Here is a 24,781-nt window from a genome sequence, read left to right on the forward strand (position 1 = left end):
CTCTCTCTATCAAATAAATAAATAAAATCTTAAAAAAAGGGGGGGTGAGCATGTTTATTACAAACATGGCTTAAATACATAAACATTCTGGGGACATATAATAAGATTGGGGAAGAATGAGCCAGTATTAAGAAAGTTCTTAGCTCCAGGGTTGGAAGTCATATGAGATGAGATCATTAGAATGAAGCTGAACTTGCAAGAACACAGTCAATGATTTTAATGTTCAATTGTGTGGTAGTGGCTGGAACAACGGGTCAAGAGATTTTAATCATTCAAGCAAATTGGAACAAAAAAGATTTCTAGACAGTGCTGTGGTCAGATTTGCTGGGTTCTCTGAAGTAGAGGGTAAAATCTAAGAAACCGCCTGTTGAACTTGCTTGAAGTGTCCTAATCTAGCGTGCTGGCCCTGTGTCTGGGCTGGGTTAAGGTGCTCCTTTTTTCATTTCCAAGCTTCCCACAGAACCTTGTGCATGTAGCCATTAGGACATGGTCACACTTTACAGTGGTTTTTTGTTTTGTTTTGTTTTGTTTTTCTGCTTGTTATTGGATTTTGAGATCTTTGAGGACAAGGGAACTTAGCATTGTGCCTACCATAAGCACCTAATAAATGTTTGCTTGATTTCATTTGACTTAATGTCAACTCATTTAACATGAAGTAAAGATTTATTTGAATATTCTGCTTTCTTAAAAATGCTGACTGGTCCCAGATTGCCTGGCACAGAAGAGGCTGTTGAGAATGGCTTCCCCTGGGTTATCAGACGCCCTCCATCTTCTCCTTTTGCCTCCCGGGATTTTAGACTCACACTGGCCTGAACATACATAATCCTGGGTACTTTACTTTGCAGCTCAGTGTACACTTGTCGGGGGGAAGCTTTTGGGGCAGGAGGCAGCTGCTAAGCCATTTGTAAAGAAAGGAGGTGATGGGAAAATGCTGGATTTCCTGCTACACACAGACCCAAGATGATTATTCCTGTAATTTGGGAAATGAGCTACAAGGGACAATCCGCTTTATACAAAGATTTTTCACAAGAGTCTTTCAAAAAGTGAGTTCGTATATTTGCAATTTTTTTCCCCACCGGGGGAGAAATGAAGTATTTCTCAAAGGGATCTGGAACCCAAAATGGTTAGTACCCACTGCTTAGTGTGAGTCAACAGAATTTGGCTTTCAAAAGTCAAGCATCTAATTTGATGTTCCTTTGTGGGAAGGCTAACATGTAAGCCTCTTTGTATTCATGGTCACGTGACATGACGTACCCAGCACACAACAGTCAATAGGGGTTTGTTTGGACAAAATACATTCATAGTCAAAGCAAGCCTTACTTGAAAGTCATCACTGTCCAGGGATGACATCATCTGATAGTGCTTTTTACTTTATACACCATGGTGTGCTCACATGTAGCAGTTAATAGAAAGAATTCACCCCTTTCTTTCTTTCTTTTTTTAAGCCTTTATTTGAGACAGAGAGGCAGAGAAAAAGAGCATGATGTTGGGAAAAGAAAAGGAGAGGGAGAAGCAGACTCCCTACTGAGCAAGGAGCCCCACATGGGGCTCGATGCCAGCCCCATGAGATTGTGACCTGAGCCGAAAGCAGTTGCTTAACTCACTGAGCCACCCAGGTGCCCCAACTTACCCCTTTCTGAATGAGTAAGAAGTTTCAGTTGAATTGGTGAAAAATTTGCAATTTCTCTACCTTTTCCATGTCCAACTACTACCACTAGAAACTTTTATTTGCATGCTATTTATATTTGTAAATATTTCATATTCAATTCTTAAAAAATTCTGTGGGAGGGGCACCTGGGTGGCTCAGTGGGTTGGGCCTCTGCCCTTGGCCCAGGTCATGGTCTCAGGATCCTGGGATCGAGCCCCGCATTGGGCTCTCTGCTCAGTGGGGAGCCTGCTTCCCCCTCCCACTCTGCCTGTCTCTCTGCCTACTTGTGATCTCTCTCTCCCTCTCTGTCAAATAAATAAATAAAATCTTAAAAAAAATTCTGTGGGATACATAGGCCCTCCAAGGAGTAGGACATCTGTGATGAGAATATGAGGCCTGGTTTTCCCGCAGCTAGGAGGCCTAGTTTCTTGTTCCTTTCCTTCAGTGACCCCGCAGAGGTGTTGTGAGATCCCACACAGATCCAGGTTTTAAACACAGCCAAACAATCCAAGCAGGTCTGTAACCACAGGAGACCAAAAGTTCTGCAACAGCAGGTGACTTTTCTAAGAAAGCTCACACAGTCTGGGGTAGGCTAACCTGGCCACCACAGAGCAGAAGAAAAAAAAAAAAGCCACAGGGGCGCCTGGGTGGCTCAGTGGGTTAAGCCACTGCCTTCGGCTCAGGTCATGATCTCAGGGTCCTGGGATCGAGTCCCGCATCGGGCTCTCTGCTCAGCAGAGGGCCTGCTTCCCTTCCTCTCTCTCTGCCTGCCTCTCTGCCTACTTGTGATCTCTCTCTGTCAAATAAATAAATAAAATCTTAAAAAAAAAAAAAAAGCCACAAAACCCTCTTTAAAAAAAAAAGCAGCAGCTTCACTTGCTGGCTCAGCAGATGTTTTTCCCTATTATAGTTTGAAAAAGAACATGACTTGGAGGCCCTTTTACCCTTAGTCCTTCCTCCCGCCCCCGACTGTACCATTAAATCCTAGATACTGGGGTGACTGAAAAGGATAGGGAATAAATCAGTAATTGCAAAAAAACTTTCTCCCCATTTTCTGCTTGGCAGGACTTGCTACTTTCTTCTAAGTTGTTTATAATGATCTGTTCAAGGGTTTGCTCTGCTTGTGAAGGTCACAGCCAGAGCAGGCAATGAACTTTGGACTATGGCTGGAGCGAGGTAAACAACAGCACTATAAATACCAGGGCTCTGGCCATAGCTTGGAGGAGCTGCCTGCGGAGCAGAGAGGGAGGAAGCAGGCTGTTTGGAAGGGGTTGTGTAAGTCGCAACTTTGTGTTTGCCAATATTTGATTCTTTGAGAGTTTGGTAAATAACTTGATTTTGAGCCTGATAAAACGTTTCTGTCCTTAGGATAGAGTTTTAAAAAGGGACATGGGTAAATGAAATAAAAAGAATACAAAAGGAAGAAATAAAAAGAATACAAAAGGAAGAGAACAAAAGAGTCCAGAATTGGGTAGGGTAGGTGAGGCTCTGCCTTGGGGACGAGGCACAGTCCTTGCAGATTTCTGCCCTGCCTGCTGGACGGGGGTAACTCTGCAAAGAGTTGTGTTGTTTTGTAGGCGATAATGCGTGTTCAGGCTTGACTGTCTCCCACGGAAATGCAGAGAATCTCAGGAACAATCAGATCCTGGGTTTGAGGGGGTCGAGACAGGTGTGTCCATTCTGCAGGACTGTGGAAATGTCCAGGGGGTACTGTGAGCAGTTTCAGAAATCACAGCACAGGACAACACAAGAGCTGGTGTGTGTGGGGGGGCAGGGTGTGTCCACTGCATGGAAGAGGTTGTCTTTGATGAAATGCAGGGGTTTGCAGCGTACAAGGCGAGCAGTTACTTTCAGGTGAACAAGGAAGGGCCTTCAGAGGCCAGCCTGGAGTTTTTTGGGGGGAGGGGCGGGGGGGCGGGGCGGGGGTAGTTTCTGCACATTTTGCCTTTTAATGGGGGAATTCAAAACAGACGTTAAGTCTGCATGTGGTCAAGAATCTTGTTTGGTGATTGGAAAGTGGTAGGACTAGTGAAATTGACAGTTACTTTAAATAGCTTCCAGTATTTCCAGCTGAGTTATCTATCTTCATTATTTTTAACATAGCTATCTGATAGCTATGGTAATCAAATGTTTATTATGCAGAAATGATCCTAAGAAAATAAAGTTGAACAGCCTATTGATTATACAATAGAAAAAAGTTTGTGTGAACTGCATAAGCCACTACCCTAGGCCAATGGTTTTTTGTCTTTTTTCATCAAAAAACTAAATGAGGCAAATAAGGGAAAGAGTCTTTTCATTTATTTTTACTATTTAGCCCCTTGAGAGGATATGTATATGGTGAAGTGATGAATTCACCAAGTGGTGAATTTATGCTGAAGATCCTATAGCTGCTGAAATTATGTTCTAGAAAGTAGGGGCTCGCCCTCCATTCTAGTAAGAAACAAAACAAATGGAAATACTTTGATGTTCTCTTTGCCTTCCTCAGGCATAAACCAGTCAAACCCTGGCTTCTATAGCTGTTAATGGATTTAGCAGAACTGGTTTGAATCCACTCTCTTTTGTGACTCACACCTGTGTGGACTTGGGCAAGATGCCGAACTCGCTCTCAGCCACAGTTTCCCGAGCTGCAGAAGGCGGGGTGGTGATGGTCCCACAGTCGTAAGGATGAACTGGCAGGCTATGGGGAGGTGCTTAGCACCACCGTGTCGAGTTCCATAAATGCTCAGTGAGTGGTGGCTATAATAAGGGTAATTGTGCCATCAGTAGAAATAAAATCCTAAAGAAATCCCTAGATTTAGTCCAGATGCAACCTCTATTTTAAAATAGTAGAATCTTAAAAATATTAGAATAGTTGGGATGGACTTCATAAATCCTTTAATTTCCCTCTCTTTTCTTTTAGTTAGACTCTTAACAAGATACCCTATACAGGTAGGAATTTTGTGGTATTAATGACATGAAAGATAGTCAGGTTTTAAAAAATTCTGTCCACATTGGGGCACCAGAGCCCCAATCTGGTTCTAGCCTTTCTATATGCATCTTAATTCTGGGCTCACTCTGGGTAACTGATCATTAGCTGCCCACCTTCTTTCCCTCCCCTGTGTCCTCCCAAAGTACTTTAACTTTCTTATCCCAGATTAGCGCCTGAAAGTGTGCCAAATTCCCAGTTCTAGAATGTTGTCTCTCCATGGACTTTTATATGAGAATAAGCCTGTTCCTGGGTGGATTTTTTTCTTTTTCTGCTCATCTCTGCTGAATGAGTTCCTATTTTTGCTACCTCTCTACAGATCCCTTGTTTTATGTGTACCTCACTGCTGGGAGAGTTAGCCTTAGTTTGGGGATATTTCTGGTCAGATACTGGACTTTTCTACTTAGAAGAGGGCATCTTTTTACCCAAGAGCATGCCATCTAGTCACAGAAACTTTCTGAAAGTCACGGTGGCCAATACATAGGCAGAGTTTGATTGCAGGGAGTTTGGAGTGGTAGAGGGACAGTGATTTGTGGCATATCTCCTTGGTCAGAGTTTTTTCTTTGGTCGTATTTACCTCAGATGTGGTAGTAACAATTTGGGAGGCAGTTTTATACCTGAAAAGATTCAAACCCTTTATTGTTAATGTAGAGCTAGACTTTAGAATATTTTTTTTTAAAGATTTTATTTATTTGATAGAGAGAAGTCACAAGTAGATGGAGAGGCAGGCAGAGAGAGAGAGAGGAGGAAGCAGGCTCCCTGCTGAGCAGAGAGCCTGATGCGGGATCCCAGGACCCTGAGATCATGACCTGAGCCGAAGGCAGCGGCTTAACCCACTGAGCCACCCAGTCGCCCCTAGACTTTAAAGAGTAAGAGGAACAAAAGAGCCATACCCAGGAGACTTAGAAATGCAGAATGCTTGAATCTGTGGAGCTAAGGGCCCCACCTCAACCACCTTCAAGGTGGCAAATTGCCCTCACTGCCACCTCCTTTCTTCCTGGGTTCTCTTTCCATGCTGGTTCTTTTCCTTCCTTTCTTAGATTGATAGGGGGCAGAAAGCCGGCAGTCAGAACTTGCATCTCCAAGCTCTTATTTATTTGAGAGAGAGAGAGAGAGAGAGAGAGAGACATGAGATGGGGGAGGGGCAGAAGGAGAAACAGAGTCTCTGCTGATGTGGGGCACCATCCCTGGACCCCAGGATCATGACTTGAGCCAAAGGCAGACCCTTAACCCACTTAACTGGCCCAGCCACCCAGGCGCCTGCATCTCAAAAAATCTTGTTTGCAGAATGTTACTTGACTATAGAGGCCACAGTCTCAAAATTTTTATAAACCTTTATCTTCTAGACAAGTAGTTGGCTGCCTGTTGAGGCAGGTCTCCAGAGCTTTACTAACGTTTCTGGCCAAGCCAGGTGGTTCAGAGATGCTTGGACATCTCTGCCTCTGGCGGATTTTTTAACCCCTTCTGGGTGGGAAGATTGGCGCGGGCAGGCCCAACATCAGGAGCCCCGCAACACTGGGATGGAATCCCGGGCTAGCTGCTGATGGGAAGGGGGAGGGCACTGGCTGGATTTATAGAAATCCCTGGTTATGACTGTGAAGTCACCCGTGGAGATGACAGAAAGGTTTCCTCTATTACAGGACAACCCCAGCAATGTGGAGAAGCCTGGGACTTGCCCTGGCTCTCAGTCTCCTCCCAGCGGGGGGAACAGAGAGCCAGGGACAGAGCACCATGTGTAAGCAACCTCCCGAGTGGAGCATAGGAGATCAGAATCCAATGCTGAACTCAAGTGGTTCAGTGACCGTGGTGGCCCTTCTTCAAGCCAGCTGATACCTGTGCATTCTGCAGGCGTCCCGGTGAGTGTCCTTCTGTGCTCCAGGACTTCTCAAGGGGAAAGCTCTTGAACACGTACATACACACATAAAAGAAACACAGAAATGGAAAAGATGTGTTTATTAAATCACATCTTTAGAAAACTATACATATTTGCCTAAAACATCTTAGAACGGAGTATACTAGGAGGGTCTATACCAGAGCATTTATAGTGGTTTTCCTGGGATTATAGAAAAATTTTCTTCATTTTATGGACCCATAGTTTATAATGTCTTACTAAATATATATTACTTGTGTAATGAAATGTTCTAAAATGTAATCCTGCAAATGTGTTAGTTATTTGGATAGAGAAAGCAACTGTGCTTTGCTAGAGGAGAATCAACACTAGACTTGCCATCAAATGTCCTGTGTCATTTCCTAAATACATATATGTATATATAAATGATATGTATAACAAATATATTTGTTAGGCTCTTCCGTAAGTATTTATTGGGTAGAATTCTCTGTCAAATGGATTAAAAAATGTACACTTTGTAAGATTAATTTGAGGACCAAATGAGTTATTGCTTGTGCAGTCATTTAGCATGAGGTTTTAACTGAGCACAAGTATTCAATAAATAATTGAAAAAACATAAGTTTTAGTTTTTTACAACAATGTAAAGAAGAGATATAAGTAAAAAATAGCAAAAGAGTTTCATGTAAAAAATAGTGAGGAGAGAGAAGACACTAATAAATGAGATTATTCCTTTTTTGCGTTTTCCCCAAATATTTCAGATTGGAAGACCTGCGAGTAAAACTGGAGAAAGAAGGATATTTGAACATCTCTTACGTTGTTGTTAATCATCAAGGACTTTCTTCTCAATTACAATATATGAATCTTAAAAATAAGGTTTCAGAGCATATTCCTGTTTATCAACAAGAAGAAAACCAAACAGATGTCTGGACACTCTTAAATGGGAAAAAGGATGACTTCCTCATATATGACAGGTGTGTATGACACACACCACACACACCAAATTAAAACATAACCTGCTTTGCATTTAATTTAAGAGTAGTGATTTAAAATAAGACATCTTCTTTTGTTTTTATTACCAGATACTCAGAATGAACACATTAAAATGTTTGGTTTTAATGTTTTTTGTTTTTAAGATTTTTTTATTTATTAATTTGAAGGACAGAGATCACAAGTAGGCAGAGAGGCTGACAGAGAGAGGAGGAAGCAAGCTCCCTGGGATCATGACTGGAGCCAAAGGCAGGGGCTTTAACCCACTGAGCCACCCAGGCACCCCGGTTTTAATGTTTGTTTTAAATTTTTTATTTCTTTTCAGCATAACAGTATTCATTGTTTTTGCACCACACCCAGTGCTCCATGCAATGCGTGCCCTCTCTAATACCCACCACCTGGTTCCTCCAACCTCCCACCCACCCCCTTCAAAACCCTCAGATTGTTTTTGAAATGACTTTCTTTTGTGCAAAAGAATCCACCATTCTAATAGGGAAACACAGAAAATTGACTATATGCCAGCCCTCCCCCCATGATTAGCATTCTGAAAAAGAAGGAGCAATTTGCATATCATAGACAATTCTTTTTTTTTTTTTTAAGATTTTATTTATTTATTTGACAGAGAGAAATCACAAGTAGACGGAGAGGCAGGCAGAGAGAGAGAGGAAAGCAGGCTCCCTGCTGAGCAGAGAGCCTAATCCCAGGACCCTGAGATCATGACCTGAGCCGAAGGCAGCCGCTTAACCCACTGAGCCACCCAGGCGCCCATATCATAGACAATTCTAACCTGAGAATTTTGCAGATGAGTAACTATACTTTGCAGACCACTTGCTTATCTCTGATCTGATTAATAGTTTAAGAGTGACATACCTGAACTTCTAAACTATAAAGTATGTTAATCATTTAGGTCTAATCTGCATAAATCTGCTTTTGATCCCTTGAAGAATAAAACATTTGTATTTTGAGGGAACCTAGGTGCTTACATTATTTGATATGACCAGCATGACTAGTTGATGCTGTTTTCTTCGGACTCTCCGAAATGGTGGGCCAGCCTCTGTTGAGGACTAAGCCCTACTTTATCTTACTCTAAGTATTTTTGTTTATTGTGTTATTTTAGTCACCATAATACTCTAAATATTTTTAATATTATGTGTTCTTTTCGGACTATAAACTCCTTGTTTAGATAGTTGCAAAGTGTAGTTCTTTGATTTTCACATAGTGTTATATATCCTGGGTAAAAATGTGGGCAAGAAGGACATTTCAACTCCACCATTTCTGAGAATACCAAGTATTGTAATTACATTTCTTTCATTAAGCTGGAATTTTCATTGCATCAGATATATATATATATATATATACACATATATATGTATATATATGTATGTATTTTAAAGATTTTATCTGTTTATTTGACAGAGAGATCACAAGTAGGCAGAACAGCAGGCTCCCCCCCCAAGCAGAGCCCCCGATGTGTGGCTCTGTCCTAGGACCCTGAGATCATGACCAGAGCTGAAGGCAGAGGCTTTAACCCACTGAGCCACCCAGGCACCCCTGCATCAGATATATTTTTTAACTAAATGGGCTACTTGCTAAGAAATGAGGATCTTTTTTGTTACACTGTAAATTTTTTGTTGTGTGGAATTTGTGCTGCCATAGTAGTTATGAAGACCTCATGTGATTTGCAGAGCCCAGTTTATAATAAGTCAATGGTTTGGGCATTGGTAGAGTTTATGTGTCATACCAAACTGTATTTGACCAAGTCATAGTGACTAAACTTAACATAGTTTTGATATTATTAATGTTGGTTTATCTATAACATTTTGAAATGCTTTTATTAGATTCACTGTATCCTTGCTGTGACATAAGGTGGTAGTAAGTGCTAGGGAGCTCATCTGAGATCCCATTCAAGGAAATTTACTGAAGTTATGAATGGATGGGTCTTCGTTATAAGACCATTAAGCCAACAAAACATGTCCCAAACTGCTTATATACAATCACGGTACAGAAACTATTGTAATGATATTGTGTTTGTCTTTTTTTTCAGATGTGGCCGTCTTGTATACCATCTTGGTTTGCCTTATTCCTTCCTAACTTTCCCATATGTAGAAGAAGCCATTAAGATTGCTTACTGTGAAGAGAAATGTGGAAACTGCTCTCTCACGGTATTTTATTTTCCTCAATTATTTTTACTGGGAGAAAAGAGAAAATCTTTTAGGAGCTATCTAAATTGTTTCAAGACCAATTAGCTAATCAGTGTTTCTGTTGGCTATATTAAAAATAAACAACAGTAATTTCTATAATTACACACTCTTTCTATTATGTAACATGTACTATAAGACATTTTTTCAAGATCCGTATTTCTGCTTTTATCTAGAAGTTTTGAAAAGTCAGTATAGATCACATATTTCAAATATCACCAAATGATACTGCATGTGTTCAAAGTGCTCAAAGAATTCAGCTAACATAAAATAACATTATTTAATATCCTGAATGTGTTCACATAAGAGCATACTGAGAGCAAACCTAATTCATGGCATTAGCTGAAATGGAATTGGGACCCAGACAGCTACTTCATTTGTCAAGGATCAGCTTTTCCGTGAAGCCCTTACACTGTCTGCCCATTTTTGTAGCCAGAATCACCATGTTTATTTCACAACAGAATAGATTTTCTACTCATTACTGTTATTTCTCTCCTAACAACTATGAGGATATTTCTTCCTTGTATAAGAAGCTCTCTTTAAATATGGTTTATGAAAAGATACTCAAGGAATTGATTTTAATTTATACTAACTAGAACCCCTTCCCCATGTTGAAAAGGAAAATAATTCCAAACAATTTTCCTTAATAGGGCAAATTGGAAAAATTTAAACTCAGGTTTAAACATAATTCCTTTCTTTAAAAAAGATTTTATTTATTTATTTGATAGAGAGAGATCACAAGTGTGCAGAGTGATAGGCAGAAGGAGAGGGAGATGGGACGCCTGGGTGGCTCAGTTGGTTGGACGACTGCCTTCGGCTCAGGGCGTGATCCTGGAGTCCCGGGATCGAGTCCCGCATCAGGCTCCCAGCTCCATGGGGAGTCTGCTTCGCTCTCTGACCTTCTCCTCGCTCGTGCTCTCTCTCACTGTCTCTCTCTCTCAAATAAATAAATAAAATCTTTAAAAAAAAAAAAAAAAAGAAGGAGAGGGAGAAGCAGGCTCCCCACTGAACAGAGAGCCCAACGCTGGGCTCAGAGGTTAATGGCAGATACTTAGCCATTGAGCCACCCAGGCACCCCTAAAAATAATCCTGAATTTAATTTGTGAGCTATACATCTTTCAGATTTTTTCATATGTAAAGAAAGCTATCTCAATTTTTAATGAAATACTTAATTAACTAATTTAGTTGTTATTAAGCACAATAGGTTAATTACTCTAGTTATATAATTTTCACATTTTAATCTTTGTCATAATCCTATGAAGCTTATTCTAATGCTTTTAAAGAGGGGAAGACTGAGATAATGCAAATAAAGTATTAAATCAATGTCTGACTTCTAAGTGCTTAATAAATGCTAGCTAATATTGATTCCTCATATTCTGGGATTATTTTAGTATTTTGCATTTTTGCAAGTGCCTAATAATTACAAATATACCCAGTTATATTTAAACAAAGGCAGAAATAGTTCCCATAAATGCTTAAAATTTGTGAGCCACCTGGAAATAGGAATAATATCCATATATATCTGATATGCCAAAGCAAATTGGACTTTTCCTATTTCATTGTATCCTAGATGCCATCAATTAAATGACACATTATTTTATATACTATTTAAAAAAATTCTGTCAAGGTAGGACACAATGTTGTAACACTATCAACAGTAGGATGCATTCTGATTTTAAAGACATTAAAATGTGAAAAAAATACATTGTAGGATCGATAAAATGTAGGATTGATAAAATATAGTAATTGGTTTTTTGAAATTAGACTACTGCTACCAATCTTTGAACATTTAGAACACTATGTGGTATATTTTAAACATTTATCAAATTGTTACTAAGTTTGTCAAATTGTTTATAGTATTAAATTCTCAAAAGTGAAGGAAATAGTCAAAACTAAAAGGCACCCTATGAAATGGGAGAAGATACTTGCAAATGACATATCTGATAAAGGATTAGTATCCAAAATATATAAAAAACTTCTAAAGCTCAACACCAAATAACCCTAGTAATCTAATTAAAAATGGAGCAGAGCATATGAATAGACATTTTTCCAAAGAAGACATATAAGAGGGCAAACAGACACATGAAGAGATGTTCATCACTGATCATCAGGGAAATACAAAAACTGTAGTGAGATACCACTTCGCACCTGTTGGAATGGCTAAAATCAATAACACAAGAAACAACAGGTGTTGGTGAGGCTGTGGAGAAAGGGGAACCCTCTTACACTGTTGGTGGGAATGCAAACTGGTGCAACCACTTTAGAAAACAGTATGGAGGTTCCTCAAAAAGTTAAAAATAGAGCTACCCTATGATCCAGGAATTGCACTAGTGGGTATTTACCCAAAGAATACGAAAATATTAATTTAAGAGGATACATTGTATCTCTGTTTATGGCAGTATTATCTACAATAACCAAATTACAGAAACAGACCAAGTGTCTATTGATTGATGAATGGATAAGGAATATATGTGTACACACACACACACACTGGAATATTACTCAGCCAGAAAAAGAATGAAATCTTGCCATTTGCAACGGTGTGGATGAAACTAGAGAGTATTATGCTAAATGAAATAGAGAAAGACAAATACCATATGATTTTACTCATATGTGGAATTCAAAAAACAAAACAAATGAACATGGGGGGAAAAGAGGCAAACCAAGAAACAGATCCTTAATTACAGAGAACAAACTCAGGGTTGCTGGAGGGGAGGTGGGAGGGAGGGATGGGTTCACCAAGTGAGGGGCATTAAGGAAGGCACTTGTGATGAGCATTAGGTGTTATATGTAAGTGCTGAATCACTCAATTCTGCACCTGGAACTAATATTGTACTGAATGTTAACTCTCTGGAATTTAGTAAAAATTTGGAAAAAAAAAAAGGAAATAAAATAAACAAAGCAAAAAAAAAAAGAAAAAAGAAAAAAGAAATGAGCCAAGGGGGAAAAAGAGGGACAGGGTAGCAAACCAAGAACCAGAAACAGACTCTTAACTGCAGAGAACAAACTGATGGATACCAGAGGGGAGGGGGGATGGGGGGGGGGAAATGGGTGAAGCAGGTGATGGGGATTAAGGCCTGCACCTGTTGTGATGAGCACCATGTGTTGAATGGAAGTGCTGCATCACTATATTGTACACCTGAACCTAATACTACATTGTATGTTAACTGGAATTTGAATACAAACTTTAAAAATTACATTGAATTCTTAAAAGTACCATTTAATAGTTGTATGTAAAAATCCAGTGGAATTTTTAACTTTTCAAAAACGGTGAACACTTAAAAGATCAGTGTGAGAGACCAAAGACTCACTAACTGTGCTTACAAATCACTTTAGGTAAAAGTTTCGTATGCTGCTGCTCTATCTGTAAGCTTTGAGGCTATGATTTTGTGGGTACACAAAACAATAAAAAAAAAAGACTTGCAGTAAATTAACTAGATTGATGCAGAATGGAATCTCTTGCTCAGTGGAAGATGGGTGGGATTTGCTCCTTGCCCCCCACAGCCTGACAGGAGGGACCTAGTAACAAAAGTAGTGAAGTTCAAAACATTTCCTGGCTTAAGTTGAGGCATGAAAAATGACTCATTTCGAGCAGAGTTTATTGGCATTTTTGAGTTAGCAGAAATTAGTTTGCGGGGCACCTGGGTGGCTCAGTGGGTTAAAGCCTCTGCCTTCGGCTCAGGTCATGATCCCAGGGTCCTGGGATCGAGCCCCGAGTCGGGCTCTTTGCTCAGCAGGGAGCCTGCTTCCTCCTCTCTCTCTCTGCCTGCCTCTCTGCCTACTTGTAATCTGTCTGTCAAATAAATAAATAAAATCTTTAAAAAAGAAAAAAGAAATTAGTTTGCTTCAGAATATAGCATTACATTTGAATAGGATGGTAAAGTGATACAGGTGTGAAAGGTTCCGTGTAGTTCAGCTGCTTCTAAGACTTGATATTTGTTTGACTTTACTGCAATCAGTGGTAAGTTCTTTTAACCAGTTAATCTAGTTTTCCTTCTGCAGATGTAAGTAAGGTCATTTGTGTTCTTTTTAAGCCTTATCTGTCTCTTAATTCTTCAGAATTCTTTTTTTTTTCCTTTGAAGATTTTATTTATTTATTTGACAGAAAGAGAGAGATCACAGGTAGGCAGAGAGAGAGGAGGAAGCAGATTCCCCACTGAGCAGAGATCCCAGGACCCTGAGATCATGACCTGAGCCAAAGGCAGAGACTTTAACCCACTGAGCCACCCAGGCACCCCTCTTCTTCAGAATTCTTAAAAATTTGGGAAATCTCTTGATAAGGAAAATTTGAATTCTGCTGTTGATTTAACCAGTATAGAAGCTTAGGTGAACTATTAAATTTTAATTGGCTTATGCTGTATTTTACGTATTTGCAAAGCATTAATGTTAATTCCCTTGTAAGAAGCTTGGGGAATCTTTGATTAAATGCAGATTTTGTATAAGAAGCAGTTTGTAATTAGGTATGACGGAAAGCAAATATTAGTAAGTCGAGGTGTTGAAACCGATTTCAGATTTGTATCTCATTAATATAATTCTAGAAAAACAAAGCCAGTTCAATCCTAATTAACTGGCTTGAATGTTACATATTGTAGCTCTGCAAATCATTTTTTGTGCACTCTTGCTAAATCTTTACATTTATTGATAAGTGATTGTAAATTTGTTCTAGACCCTGGAAGCTAAAGACTTCTGTGAAATGGTATCTTCGCCTACTGTGGGAAACACAACGGAGGCTCCCCAACCACACCATCACCACCACCTCCACCACCACCACCATCATCACAAGCATGGGCATCAGCATCATGGGAACAAGGAGCTTTCGGAGACTCAGCGACCAGAAGCCCCAGATGCGGCTGAGCATCCCGCTCCTCAAGGCCTTCATCAGCACCATAAACACAAGACCTACCAAAGACAGGGCCACCCAGAGAACTGAGATCTACCAGCAGGAAGTGAAGGTTTACAACTTTCTGTCCCACAAAAGAAGCTCTGACGAAAGGGTTGTATAAATCAGTTACTCTGCACATTGCCTAAAGATTCAGGGTTGGCCCCTAGCAGCTGATGCTGACACTGACGACATCTGATATTTGAAAAAACAGGGTCTGCAATCACCTGACAATGTAAGGAAACCCTCCCCTCTTTATGCAGCTGACAGGGCCTTTGGGCAGAGGAGAACGTCATTGAGTCTTGACAGTGACGTTTGCCTCCCGCTGCCTGACAAGCAAGTCAGCAGCTTCAGCCCACAGAAGCCAGCACCAATTGAAGCTGAAAAAATAAGGCCAAAATGTGAAAATGACCTTCAAACTAAATAGTTAAATAAGACATACTCCCCAAGTAGGTCTGGACAATTTCATTTCCAGCATTTTATAAGCTGTCTAATAAATACTGATCCAAAAATAAGAATTGGATTTGTACAAACATGGAGAAATCTATTACATTGGCTTCCAAATTTTAAAATTTAAATCAAAGAAATTTTTGCCCAAACCATGTTTTCATTATTTTATTATGAAGGTGATTGCAGCATTTGGTTAATATGTTTTTCTTTTTCTTTTTCCGCATTCTACTTGCTTTAATGAAAACAGAGACATAAACTATGACCTAGGGGTTTCTGTTGGATAGTTAGCAATTTAGAATGGAGAAGGAACAACAAAGACATGTTTTCCATTTTTTTCTTATTTCTCAAATATTATCTTAGTCTTTTAAATCTTATGTTTTTAATTGATTAAACCTTTAAAGAACCCAGTGAATTCGTCTTTTAAGTGCCAGAAATACTGACACATGAATATTTTGCTAGGACTACATTTTAAATATCTACTTACACTTTGTATATCTAAGAGTCTTGATTTTCACTATCATGTATGAAATGAAGCCCCTATATCCTATTTTCTTTATCTAGCATATCATACTCCTAAATTTGAGAGTCTGTCTTGAGAGTTGTAATGGAAAAGATAAAAGAATGTTGTCTGTCTGTTGATTGTTTAGAAAGTATTTCCATAGTCAATGATGGTTCAATAGGTAAACTAAGGCCTATAAACCTGAACTCCTTTATGGTTAATACTGTTAAGCAAGAATGTAGTACACGATTGGCCAGATGTGGATTTGTTTAAATAAACTCAATTTAAAAAGTTTGAAGCTCTCCTTTTTCTTTGTTATTATTTGGGCAGTATGTTCTATTAATGATAGAAGTAAATCAACTGCTTTTAAAGAAATTAGGTAGCAACTAGTGAATTTACTTTCCTACTCAAAACCGTCTACGCTTAAGGTAAGAACCTTTCCCAGTAGGTTTAAGATCAGAATCTTTGTTAAGGGAGAGACGTTGCTCTAAATCATGAATGGTATTCCGAAGAACTGCAATCTCCTTGTTTTTTTCTTCTTGAAGATGTTGAAGCTTCTAAATAAAGCAGAATGATATTTGTTACTGCAATTCAGAAAACAGGAGGATTAAATACAAGAAACAAACACAAAAAAACCCAGTAAAAACTGCATTTCTTTCTTAAGTAGGTATTTTTAAAAGAGCTTATTTTGAAAGGTTTATAATTTTATCTTCAGGAGGCTTATGGGGTAAAAGGGGACTAAGGATACCAAAATACGTATTAGCACCGTTTGTTCTAGTTTATTCCCTTCTCCCGACAGAGCTTGAAGTTATAAACCATAAAAGCGTTGAACAAAAAGAAACCTATTATCTGAGTGCCTAAATAACTTCAGAATAGTAGGTCACCCCTAGTTCAGAATGTATTACAGAATTCCTTAGATGGCCCAAAGAGTCAAAGACTTCTGTAATGTTTTAATTTACTGCTAAGATTTATAATTTTAAATTAAAGGTGACTTTTAAAGTTTTATCTATCTATTTTACAGAGAGAGAGCACTCAGTGGGGAGGGGCAGGAGGAGGGATAAGGGGAGAGAGAATCTCTCAAGCAGTTTTCATGCTCAGCACATGGCCCAATGCAGGGCTCAATCTCATGACCCTGAAATCATGACTTGAGTTGAAACCCATAGTTAGATGCTTAACTGAGCCCCCCAGCCACCCCAAATTGAAAGTAACTTTTAAAGATTATTCAAAACCCAAGATCTTCCTGATTGTGTGATATATTTTAAGAAAAACCATTAAGTATATTGTTAGTAAATACTAGACAGCTTTTATAGAAACACACTAAGAAAATATTTTCTTAAGAAACAGCTATGGAAGAAAATCTCACATACCCTTCTGTAGATACTCTGTGGCAAAACAGTAGAATCTGGATATGATTTTGATTTAGTTTGAACTCTTGCTAGTTTGGCATCAAACTGAATCAAGTTTAAAAAGAAAGTTATTGAGAAAATTCTAGCTAAACAACTAAAACAATTATTTCTGTAAATATAAGCATAATTCATTATATTTTTAACATAATCTGTGATTTAAGTATATTCTCTATATAACACAAGATAGAGAAGTCTTCCCTTAAAGGAACAATTTTTAAGAAAGAGTAAAGAACACCCAAACAAGATTAACCTTGCTGCCTGTTAAATTACCTGGAGAACTTTTTAAAAGTACCAAATGCCTGGGCAGTGCCTTAGAGATTTGGGGAATAGAGTCAGCATAATCTTTTTGTTAAGACATTAGGAAGGAATCTAGATAACCAGGATTAGGAATCTAGTTAACATAAAGATGGGTAAAAATATTTTCATGTTACCATGAATGTCCTTTAGTAAAGAAAAAATAGTGTAGTCAACAGTCATGGGGTAAAAACTCATATTACCCTTCTGTAAAATCATTGAGGCTGAGTAGTAGAATTTGGATAGAATTTTAGTTTGAGGGCGCCTGGGTGGCTCAGTGGGTTAAGCCGCTGCCTTCGGCTCAGGTCATGGTCTCAGGGTCCTGGGATCGAGTCCCGCATCGGGCTCTCTGCTCAGCAGGGAGCCTGCTTCCCTCTCTCTCTCTCTGCCTGCCTCTCCAACTACTTGTGATTTCTCTCTGTCAGATGAATGGATAAAATCTTTAAAAAAAAAAGAATTTTAGTTTGAACTCTTACTGGTTTGACATTAAACTGAATCAGGTTTAATAAAAATTCTCATAAGTTGTTCTTACAGGTCTTTTTTTTTTTTTTTTTTTTTTTTTGCAAAATCTTCCCTCCCCCCCAACCTTTTTTTTTTTTTTTTTTTTACTTAATTTGTCAGAGATAGAGAGAGAGAGATCATGTGAGAGCCCAAGCAGAGGGAATGGCAGGCAGAGGGAGAAGCAGGCTCCCTACTGAGAAGGGAGCCTGTTACAGGACTTGATCCCAGGACCTGGGATCATGACCTGAGCTGAAGGCAGATTCTTAACCAACTGAGCCACCTATGTATTCCACGATGCCTTCCCTTATAATTCTTCCCTTCATGCTGAGTTTAGTGTAACCTCTTTGTGGTCGAAAAACAAACTCAGTGAGATTGTATTCTGGTTTAGGGAGGTAAATAGATAGCTATGATAAAGATGAATAACAAAAAGTTCTGTGTATCAGTGTAAACAACAGACTTGGGCTAGACCAGTGACAGGGCACAGATGGCAAAGAGAACACATTTTCAGGAAATGGATTAGAAGTTGATGGTAAATCTTGAAACACGGCCTACTGTATCTCAGTTGGCTATCCAGCCCTTCCTCTCTGTGGGTTGTGGGCCCACTTGACCAGAGAAACTGGCAGCAGCAAAATGCTTGTCAAGTCAACATCAGTCCCCTTTGCACAAGGAGTATACAGATTTCACCGCTGTATCTTACCAAGCAGCCAGAGATACCAAGCTTTCATGAACATGAATAGTAAGCTAACTAAGCTGGTGAATTCTGACAGCAAAAGGTAAAGTGGGAGTCCGGCTGGGGAAAAACAATGGAAGAATGATGGACATGGAGATTGGTAGAATCTAGAAAAAAATTTTAAAGAATAAATACATTCTCAAAACATCCATGTCTTAGAGATTCTGACATCTGGTTAAACCACCTCCCGAAAGGGCTTTAGTTTGACCTTGGAACTGGAACTGTAGCCTTTGAGATGCCTTATTTGAAGTCCCTTGAACATTTAAAAAAAAAAAATCTGGTTTGTCTACCTGTATGGTAAGTATTTTCCACAAATTTATTAGAGAGCAACTTGTCTCTTCTTGCTCTTCTTCTTTTTTTTAAGATTTTACTTATTTATGTGACAGAGACAGAGTGAGAGAGGGAACACAGGAGGGGGAGTGGGAGAGGGAGAAGCAGGGGGAGTGGGAGAGGGAGAAGCAGGCTTCCTTTTGAGCAGGGAGCCCGACGTGGGGTTCAATCCCTGGAATCAAGACCTGAGCTGAAGGCAGACACCTAGACTGAGCAACCGAGGTGCCCCAACTTATCTCTTTTTAATAAAGCTGAAGGAATTTCTAAGTGGTTTATAAGCATACCACAGTTTCTGCTGAAGAGATAAAAATGTTAAGGATTAGAAACATTCGCTCCACCGCTGGAATGAATGGTGGCCCTCTGATGCTTGCCTAGACTCAGCTACACAGTGTGGGAAATGCTGAGTTGCAGTTCTCCTGTCCCAGAGGAAACAGTAGTCTCTGTGGACCTTTTCAATGACTGAAGAGTCCCACCTTCAGGCCAAGTGCTGAAAGGCAAGGTAGCTAGCTGTGTCCGACGTTTGAGAGCTGCATGTGAGGGAGAGTGAGCCTGTGTGTGTGTGTGGGTGTGTGTGTCAGTTTTATCTTCTCCTGAAATTTATCTCACTGTGATGGAAAAAAAAAGTCTTATTTAGACTAAGGGATGCATCTTCAAATTTAGCAAACTCGTGCATACTTACCTCTAACTGTAATTTGATAATTTCACTTTGTTTCTCCGTTTCTTGAGTTCTCAACTTTGCATTTAACTCTGAAATTTCTACCTCCTTTTTCTCTATCAGTTCTTTATGCCTTTTTTCATTTGACTCAACTGAACAAAAGTAAATAAAGTTAATTCAGTTTAACATCTCAACAATCTAATAAATTTATAGTTAGCATTTTAAATAATCCATAAGAAAGATTTTATTAATAAAAACATGTTTTAGAAAGAATTTATAAACAGGTAAGCTTCTATATATTTTTGGTAAGCCCCTGCAAACTGCTTGAAATGCAAAGATTACCTGTGAAGTGCTTTTGAACAAATAAACTGATTTGTATTCTTAAACATCGATTACATACATTATATATATAGAGAGAGACATATATGTCTATATATATACAATATACATAAATATTTTATATAGAATAAGGAATAGGAGACTTAGTAGTTAAAGAGGGACACAAAGCCTGGCTTCCTATATATAGAGGGCTCCAAATTACCAGATGGTTTCAGAGCTACATCAAACCCCCGCTAACCTCTATTCCATGACTGGGTGTCTGTCATATTCACAGCACATCTCTATGCTTCATCAAATTTCCTCTTCTCTCAACTTTCCTATTCCTACTGTTGATACCATGTCATTCAGGATGCGAGCCTCAAGGAAATTTCCAACTTTAGGGAGTCAATTCATCCACAAGCCCTACCAATAAGGGCTCTCCATCCAGGACCACTCCACTACATAGTTAGTTTCAAGCCTTGTTTTTCTTCACTTGGACTCTGTGTCCAGGCTCTCAATCACAAGTCCCTACACCCTATACACTGTTGCCAGGTTAGTCTTCCTAAAGCATACCTCTAAGTATGGCCATCACCTTCACAAAACCTTTAATCACTTCCATTTTTATCCTATAATTCAAACAAAGAATCCAGCCCTAGTCAGTTTTTGGCTTTTTACTTGCTAACCCTTCAATGGGGCACAAAGAAAAGGTAGGAGATGGATTATTATTCCACAGAATGTCCTATGTCTCCCCCTCTATATGTATTGGCTTTTATTTTTTTTCTCTGCTGAGAGCTTTTTTAAAAAAAAGATTATTTATTTATTTATTTGACAGAGAGATCACAAGCAGGCAGAGAGTGAGGCAGAGAAAGAGGGGGAAAGCAGGCCCCCCCACCCTGCTGAGCAGAGAGCCCCATGCAGGGATCGATCCCAGGACCCTGAGATCATGACCTGAGCTGAACGCAGAGGCTGAACCCACTTAACCACCCAGGCACCCCTCTGCTGGGAGATTTTTTCCCCCCATCTTCTCCAATGCTTCGGAGCTATATTCAGTCTTTGGGATCAGGGTCTAGTACTTAAGAGTGTTGAAGGACAGAGTTAGTAAGTTTGATAAAGTTCAATTTAGAATTTTTTCCTTAAAAAACAATTTTTTTCCTTCAGTGTTTGTGCATTTTAATTCTTTCCAAGAAGTTGTGGATAACTCAAGTTCACAAAAATTATCTTCTATGCTTTCTTCTAACACTTTGTAGATGTAGGTTTATATTCTGACTTATGCATTTCCAGTAAACTTTTTCATATATTGTACATAAGTATGAGTCCATACTAAGAAAAGTTTTTATTACTTTCGTGAAACCAATTAACGCTCCATGTAAGTTCATGAGACCTGCTTTAGTGAGGGAAGAAAACTTCATTACTGAAATAATATTCCATATGCAGACTAAATATCAAAGCTATTAATTATACATTTTGCTGTAATCTTATAAGCGCATTAGCTGTTTCTTATTAAGTAATGGCAAGTGCAAAAAATATAAATCCAGTTTGGAAATGTTGTAATTTATATCACATAAATATATAGAAACGTACAAAACTTAAAATGCATCAAGGCAATGTTCATTCAAGAATACTGGCAATTACTGAAAAATGTTTTACATGCACTTATTTATTTCTTTTCTTTTTTAAATTTTTTACATGCATTTAAATTATTTTGTGATGTCTTAGAATTCAGTAAGTTAAAAATAACTTACTTTTTTCCTGCATATCCTGATGAAGTTGCCTTATTTCTATCTTATATCCCTCCTCTTTGATTTTCATTTCACTCATAAGTTTGGCAATATTATTCTTATATTCCTAAAGATTTAAATATATATATTCATTCTTCAATTAAATATGTGTACACAACCTTCCATCAATTAGAAAGGTAAAATTCTAAAAATTCATGTTAATTTTTAATATGTAATCATATCTCAGGGGTATTGCTTATGCCCCGAATGAGTAGCTTTGAGAAGGATCAATTTCTGGTCCAAGGAGATAGAAACCTTCTAGAGACAACGTCTTCTTATCTTTGCTTCCTGAATATTCATCACCAGTGTTTAACATATCATAGATGCTCAAAATATTTTGCTAATTGTTAATGAATAAATGCCATGATAACATTAAAATATGTCCATTAAAGCTATACTTTAGAGAAAATATTTGGTTCTATTCGATAGCTGGTAAGCTTAATGTAACGTAAGATAAATCCTTTGAATGTGGTCTATTTCTGAAAATTATATACACATCCCTAATTCCCAGAAGAAGGTTAGGTACTACCCACAGTAAGGGTTAGTTTTATGAGGAGGAGACTAGAGAACAATGAATTTGGGACTGGAGAAGTTCTCACCAGGTGCCCGAGACTGGTTTCCTCGGTTGCTAAAGCATGGAAGTGATTATTGTGCTAAGGTGCTGAGGGGCAGTCAGAGATGTGTTGGAGAGAAAGTCACCCAAGATAAAATTTACAATTTTTCCAGAGGGACATTTCTACATAAAGAAACCACTCTTGGGCCCATGATGTAGGCAGGAAAAGGGAAAGCAGCAAGAATAAAAGTAAAATAGATGCTGAGAAAGGTACGTCAATGAAGGCACGAGGTTCAAGAAAAGCTTCTTCTCAACTAAACATCTTAACAGAAGGGACTTAGTTTTACTCATCACCGTAACTCCAACTCCCAGTGTATATCTCTGGGTAATATTTGTTGAATGAATAAGAGTGCCAGCAAGAATTACTTAAGTCAAAATTTCCTAGTCTAGACCCACGAAGTGGGCTTTTGAGGATCCATTAACTTTCTGAAATTGTATGACAGTTAGACACAGGTATGTATGCATGCGTACCACTGAGCATTTTTCTCCGCATGTTCACAGCTTTCAACAGATATTGAGCGGTACTGAGGTTAGATGTCCGTAATTAAACATGGAGGTACATGTGCCAAGATTATAGAAGTTCAAGGGAAGATAATGTTTGTGCTACTGCTGTGCTACTTAACCTGCCTGGCAACTTATAGGACTAGCCAAACCTATCTAACCATTGACAGTGATTAAAGCTTGGCAGGTGAATATAGGGGTGACTCTCAAAAACTGCCACCTTTCACATGCATGTATCTAGATTTCTAGATGGGCAACCAGAGTTGGCCTTCATAAACTACTCCTGACTCAGCACTTGCTGTTCTGAGGAACCACAAGAGACAAGTCTATGTATGTTTCCATTCCCCATTGATTTTGCCGTGGGAAGATGCTAACACTGAAGTGGAAAGCGTCCGTTAATCTGGAAAGAGAATTTTCACTTCAGCCTCCAGGCAAAAAGGCTAGTTTAATAGGTGGGCTCGGGCCTGGCTATACCTCACTTGGTTCTTCTCCCCAGCTTTAGCCTGTGTCAGCTCTGAGGAATCTAATTCTTTTCTCTTTCTAAGGGGACCAAGTCCCAAGAAGTTATTCTTGGTTGCCTTCTTTTCATTCACCTTCTGGGAACTTCAAATTACAAGGGGAAACCCCCATGTGGTGTTTTTGTTTTTATAAAATCTAAGGATCCTCTGTATGTAAGTTACAAAACCTCTTCCAGTCTCATAAATAAGGTCATTCAGTACCTCCTGAATGTTTTTCTAGAGAGTGGTTCTCCATATGTTTTGGATGTGCCTGGATATTTTGTGCTAGAGACTTCTCATTGGATTGAGGTCATCCTTAGTTTGCTTTGAACAGCTGCTAATTAAGAACTTCTGAATCTTGGATTATGGTATTTTCCCTTTAATTTCCACCCTTTGAAAACTCCTGAAGTATCCTAGGCAAAGCAATATTCTATGGTTTGACATTTTAGAAGAGAAAGAAGGCAGCGATTTCTCCCCCTTCTCTCTGCCCCAATTATACCCTTTTATATAGATAGTCGAGCTTTAGAAGCAAATATGGAAAGAATAGGAAAGAGGAAAAGAAAGGGATAAAGGAAAAGAAAAATAAAGGGTGGGATATATTCCAGAGATATTTAAATTATCTCAAGTGAGGGACCAGATTGAATTTGGAAATGATCCTTCAAGTTGAAGTTCTAAGCTTGATAAAGATCCAGTTTGAGTTTTGGAAACCTTAGGTCTGCCAGAATTTGACATATTGACTCTTGGGAGATGAGACAAAAATGATAATAAGCCTCCGAAAGGGCAGTGGGAACTGACATTAATGGAGCACTTTTTATGTTCTAGGTACTGTGTTATCTGTTTTATAATTGCTGTCATATGCTGTTCCTATGGGAAAAAAAGAAAAAGTAGCAGAGGGTATGGTAGCCTTTGGGAGAGAAATAATTGGTGATCCAAATAAAATCCTCCTTTCATTTGGATGATGCAGTAAAAGTACAACAGATTACTCAAAACAAAAAAGATTAAAGATGCATTTATTTTATAATAAAAATATTTTAAAGTGTTAATAGAGTACACTCTAGGGGTGTCTTTCTGGCTCAGTCAGTGCAGTGTGTGACCCTTGATCTTAGGGTTGTGGGTTCGAGCCCATGTTGGATGTAGAGATCACCTAAAAATAAAATCTTTGAAAAAATAGAGTATACTCTAGAGTAAAAATTCTGTTAACATAATTAAAAATATGTAAATATGTAACACAACAGTTACATTGCTTTTGGTGGAAATAAAAAAAATGCAAGTGATATATTAATGTATTATAGTCTCAAAGAGACTTGAGTCCTTCAAATTATTTCTTTAAAGATTTGTATTTGTTAAAAATTCTGGCACACATATACACATATTTATTTCCTTTCCAAATTTTGACTGTCCTCATTAATGAGAACAACCCCCCTTTGTCTCTAATTCAAGAAGACAAATGCTGTACAGCAATTTGATTGAATATAAAAGTATATAAACTCACCTGTTCATGAGATTTAAAATTTTCTTTCATAAGATCAGCACTTCTTTTCAGTTGTTCATTTTCACCTATGTAAAAATCACCAGACGGCATCCTAGTACATAGTACTTTTTAATTAAATGGGAAAATATTTAACATTTCAATTTTCCATTCATGAATGCATACAGTACATTCATACAGCCTCTACTATACAG

The 24,781-nt window shown here is 38.6% G+C and overlaps 2 protein-coding genes across 2 annotated transcripts in view; one reads left to right on the forward strand and one right to left on the reverse strand.

Moving 5' to 3' along the window:
- The first annotated feature begins 2,833 nt into the window (after window positions 1–2,833).
- On the forward strand, window positions 2,834–15,769 carry LOC122894587 (selenoprotein P). Its single transcript, XM_044232373.1, has 5 exons — window positions 2,834–2,923; window positions 6,254–6,469; window positions 7,221–7,433; window positions 9,494–9,611; window positions 14,314–15,769. The coding sequence occupies exons 2-5, from the start codon at window positions 6,267–6,269 to the stop codon at window positions 14,947–14,949; spliced, it is 1,170 nt and encodes a 389-aa protein (XP_044088308.1). The 5' UTR covers window positions 2,834–2,923; window positions 6,254–6,266; the 3' UTR covers window positions 14,950–15,769.
- The window catches only part of CCDC152 (coiled-coil domain containing 152), a 31,851-nt gene continuing 22,509 nt past the window's right edge, over window positions 15,440–24,781 (reverse strand). Inside the window, 5 exon segments of the mRNA XM_044232365.1 lie at window positions 15,440–16,032; window positions 16,843–16,926; window positions 19,416–19,543; window positions 21,452–21,554; window positions 24,591–24,655. Coding sequence (XP_044088300.1) covers window positions 15,883–16,032; window positions 16,843–16,926; window positions 19,416–19,543; window positions 21,452–21,554; window positions 24,591–24,655 — 530 coding nt within the window. The 3' untranslated portion in view covers window positions 15,440–15,882.

This window comes from Neovison vison, chromosome 1 (genome assembly GCF_020171115.1).
Source record: "Neovison vison isolate M4711 chromosome 1, ASM_NN_V1, whole genome shotgun sequence".
NCBI lineage: Eukaryota > Metazoa > Chordata > Mammalia > Carnivora > Mustelidae > Neogale > Neogale vison.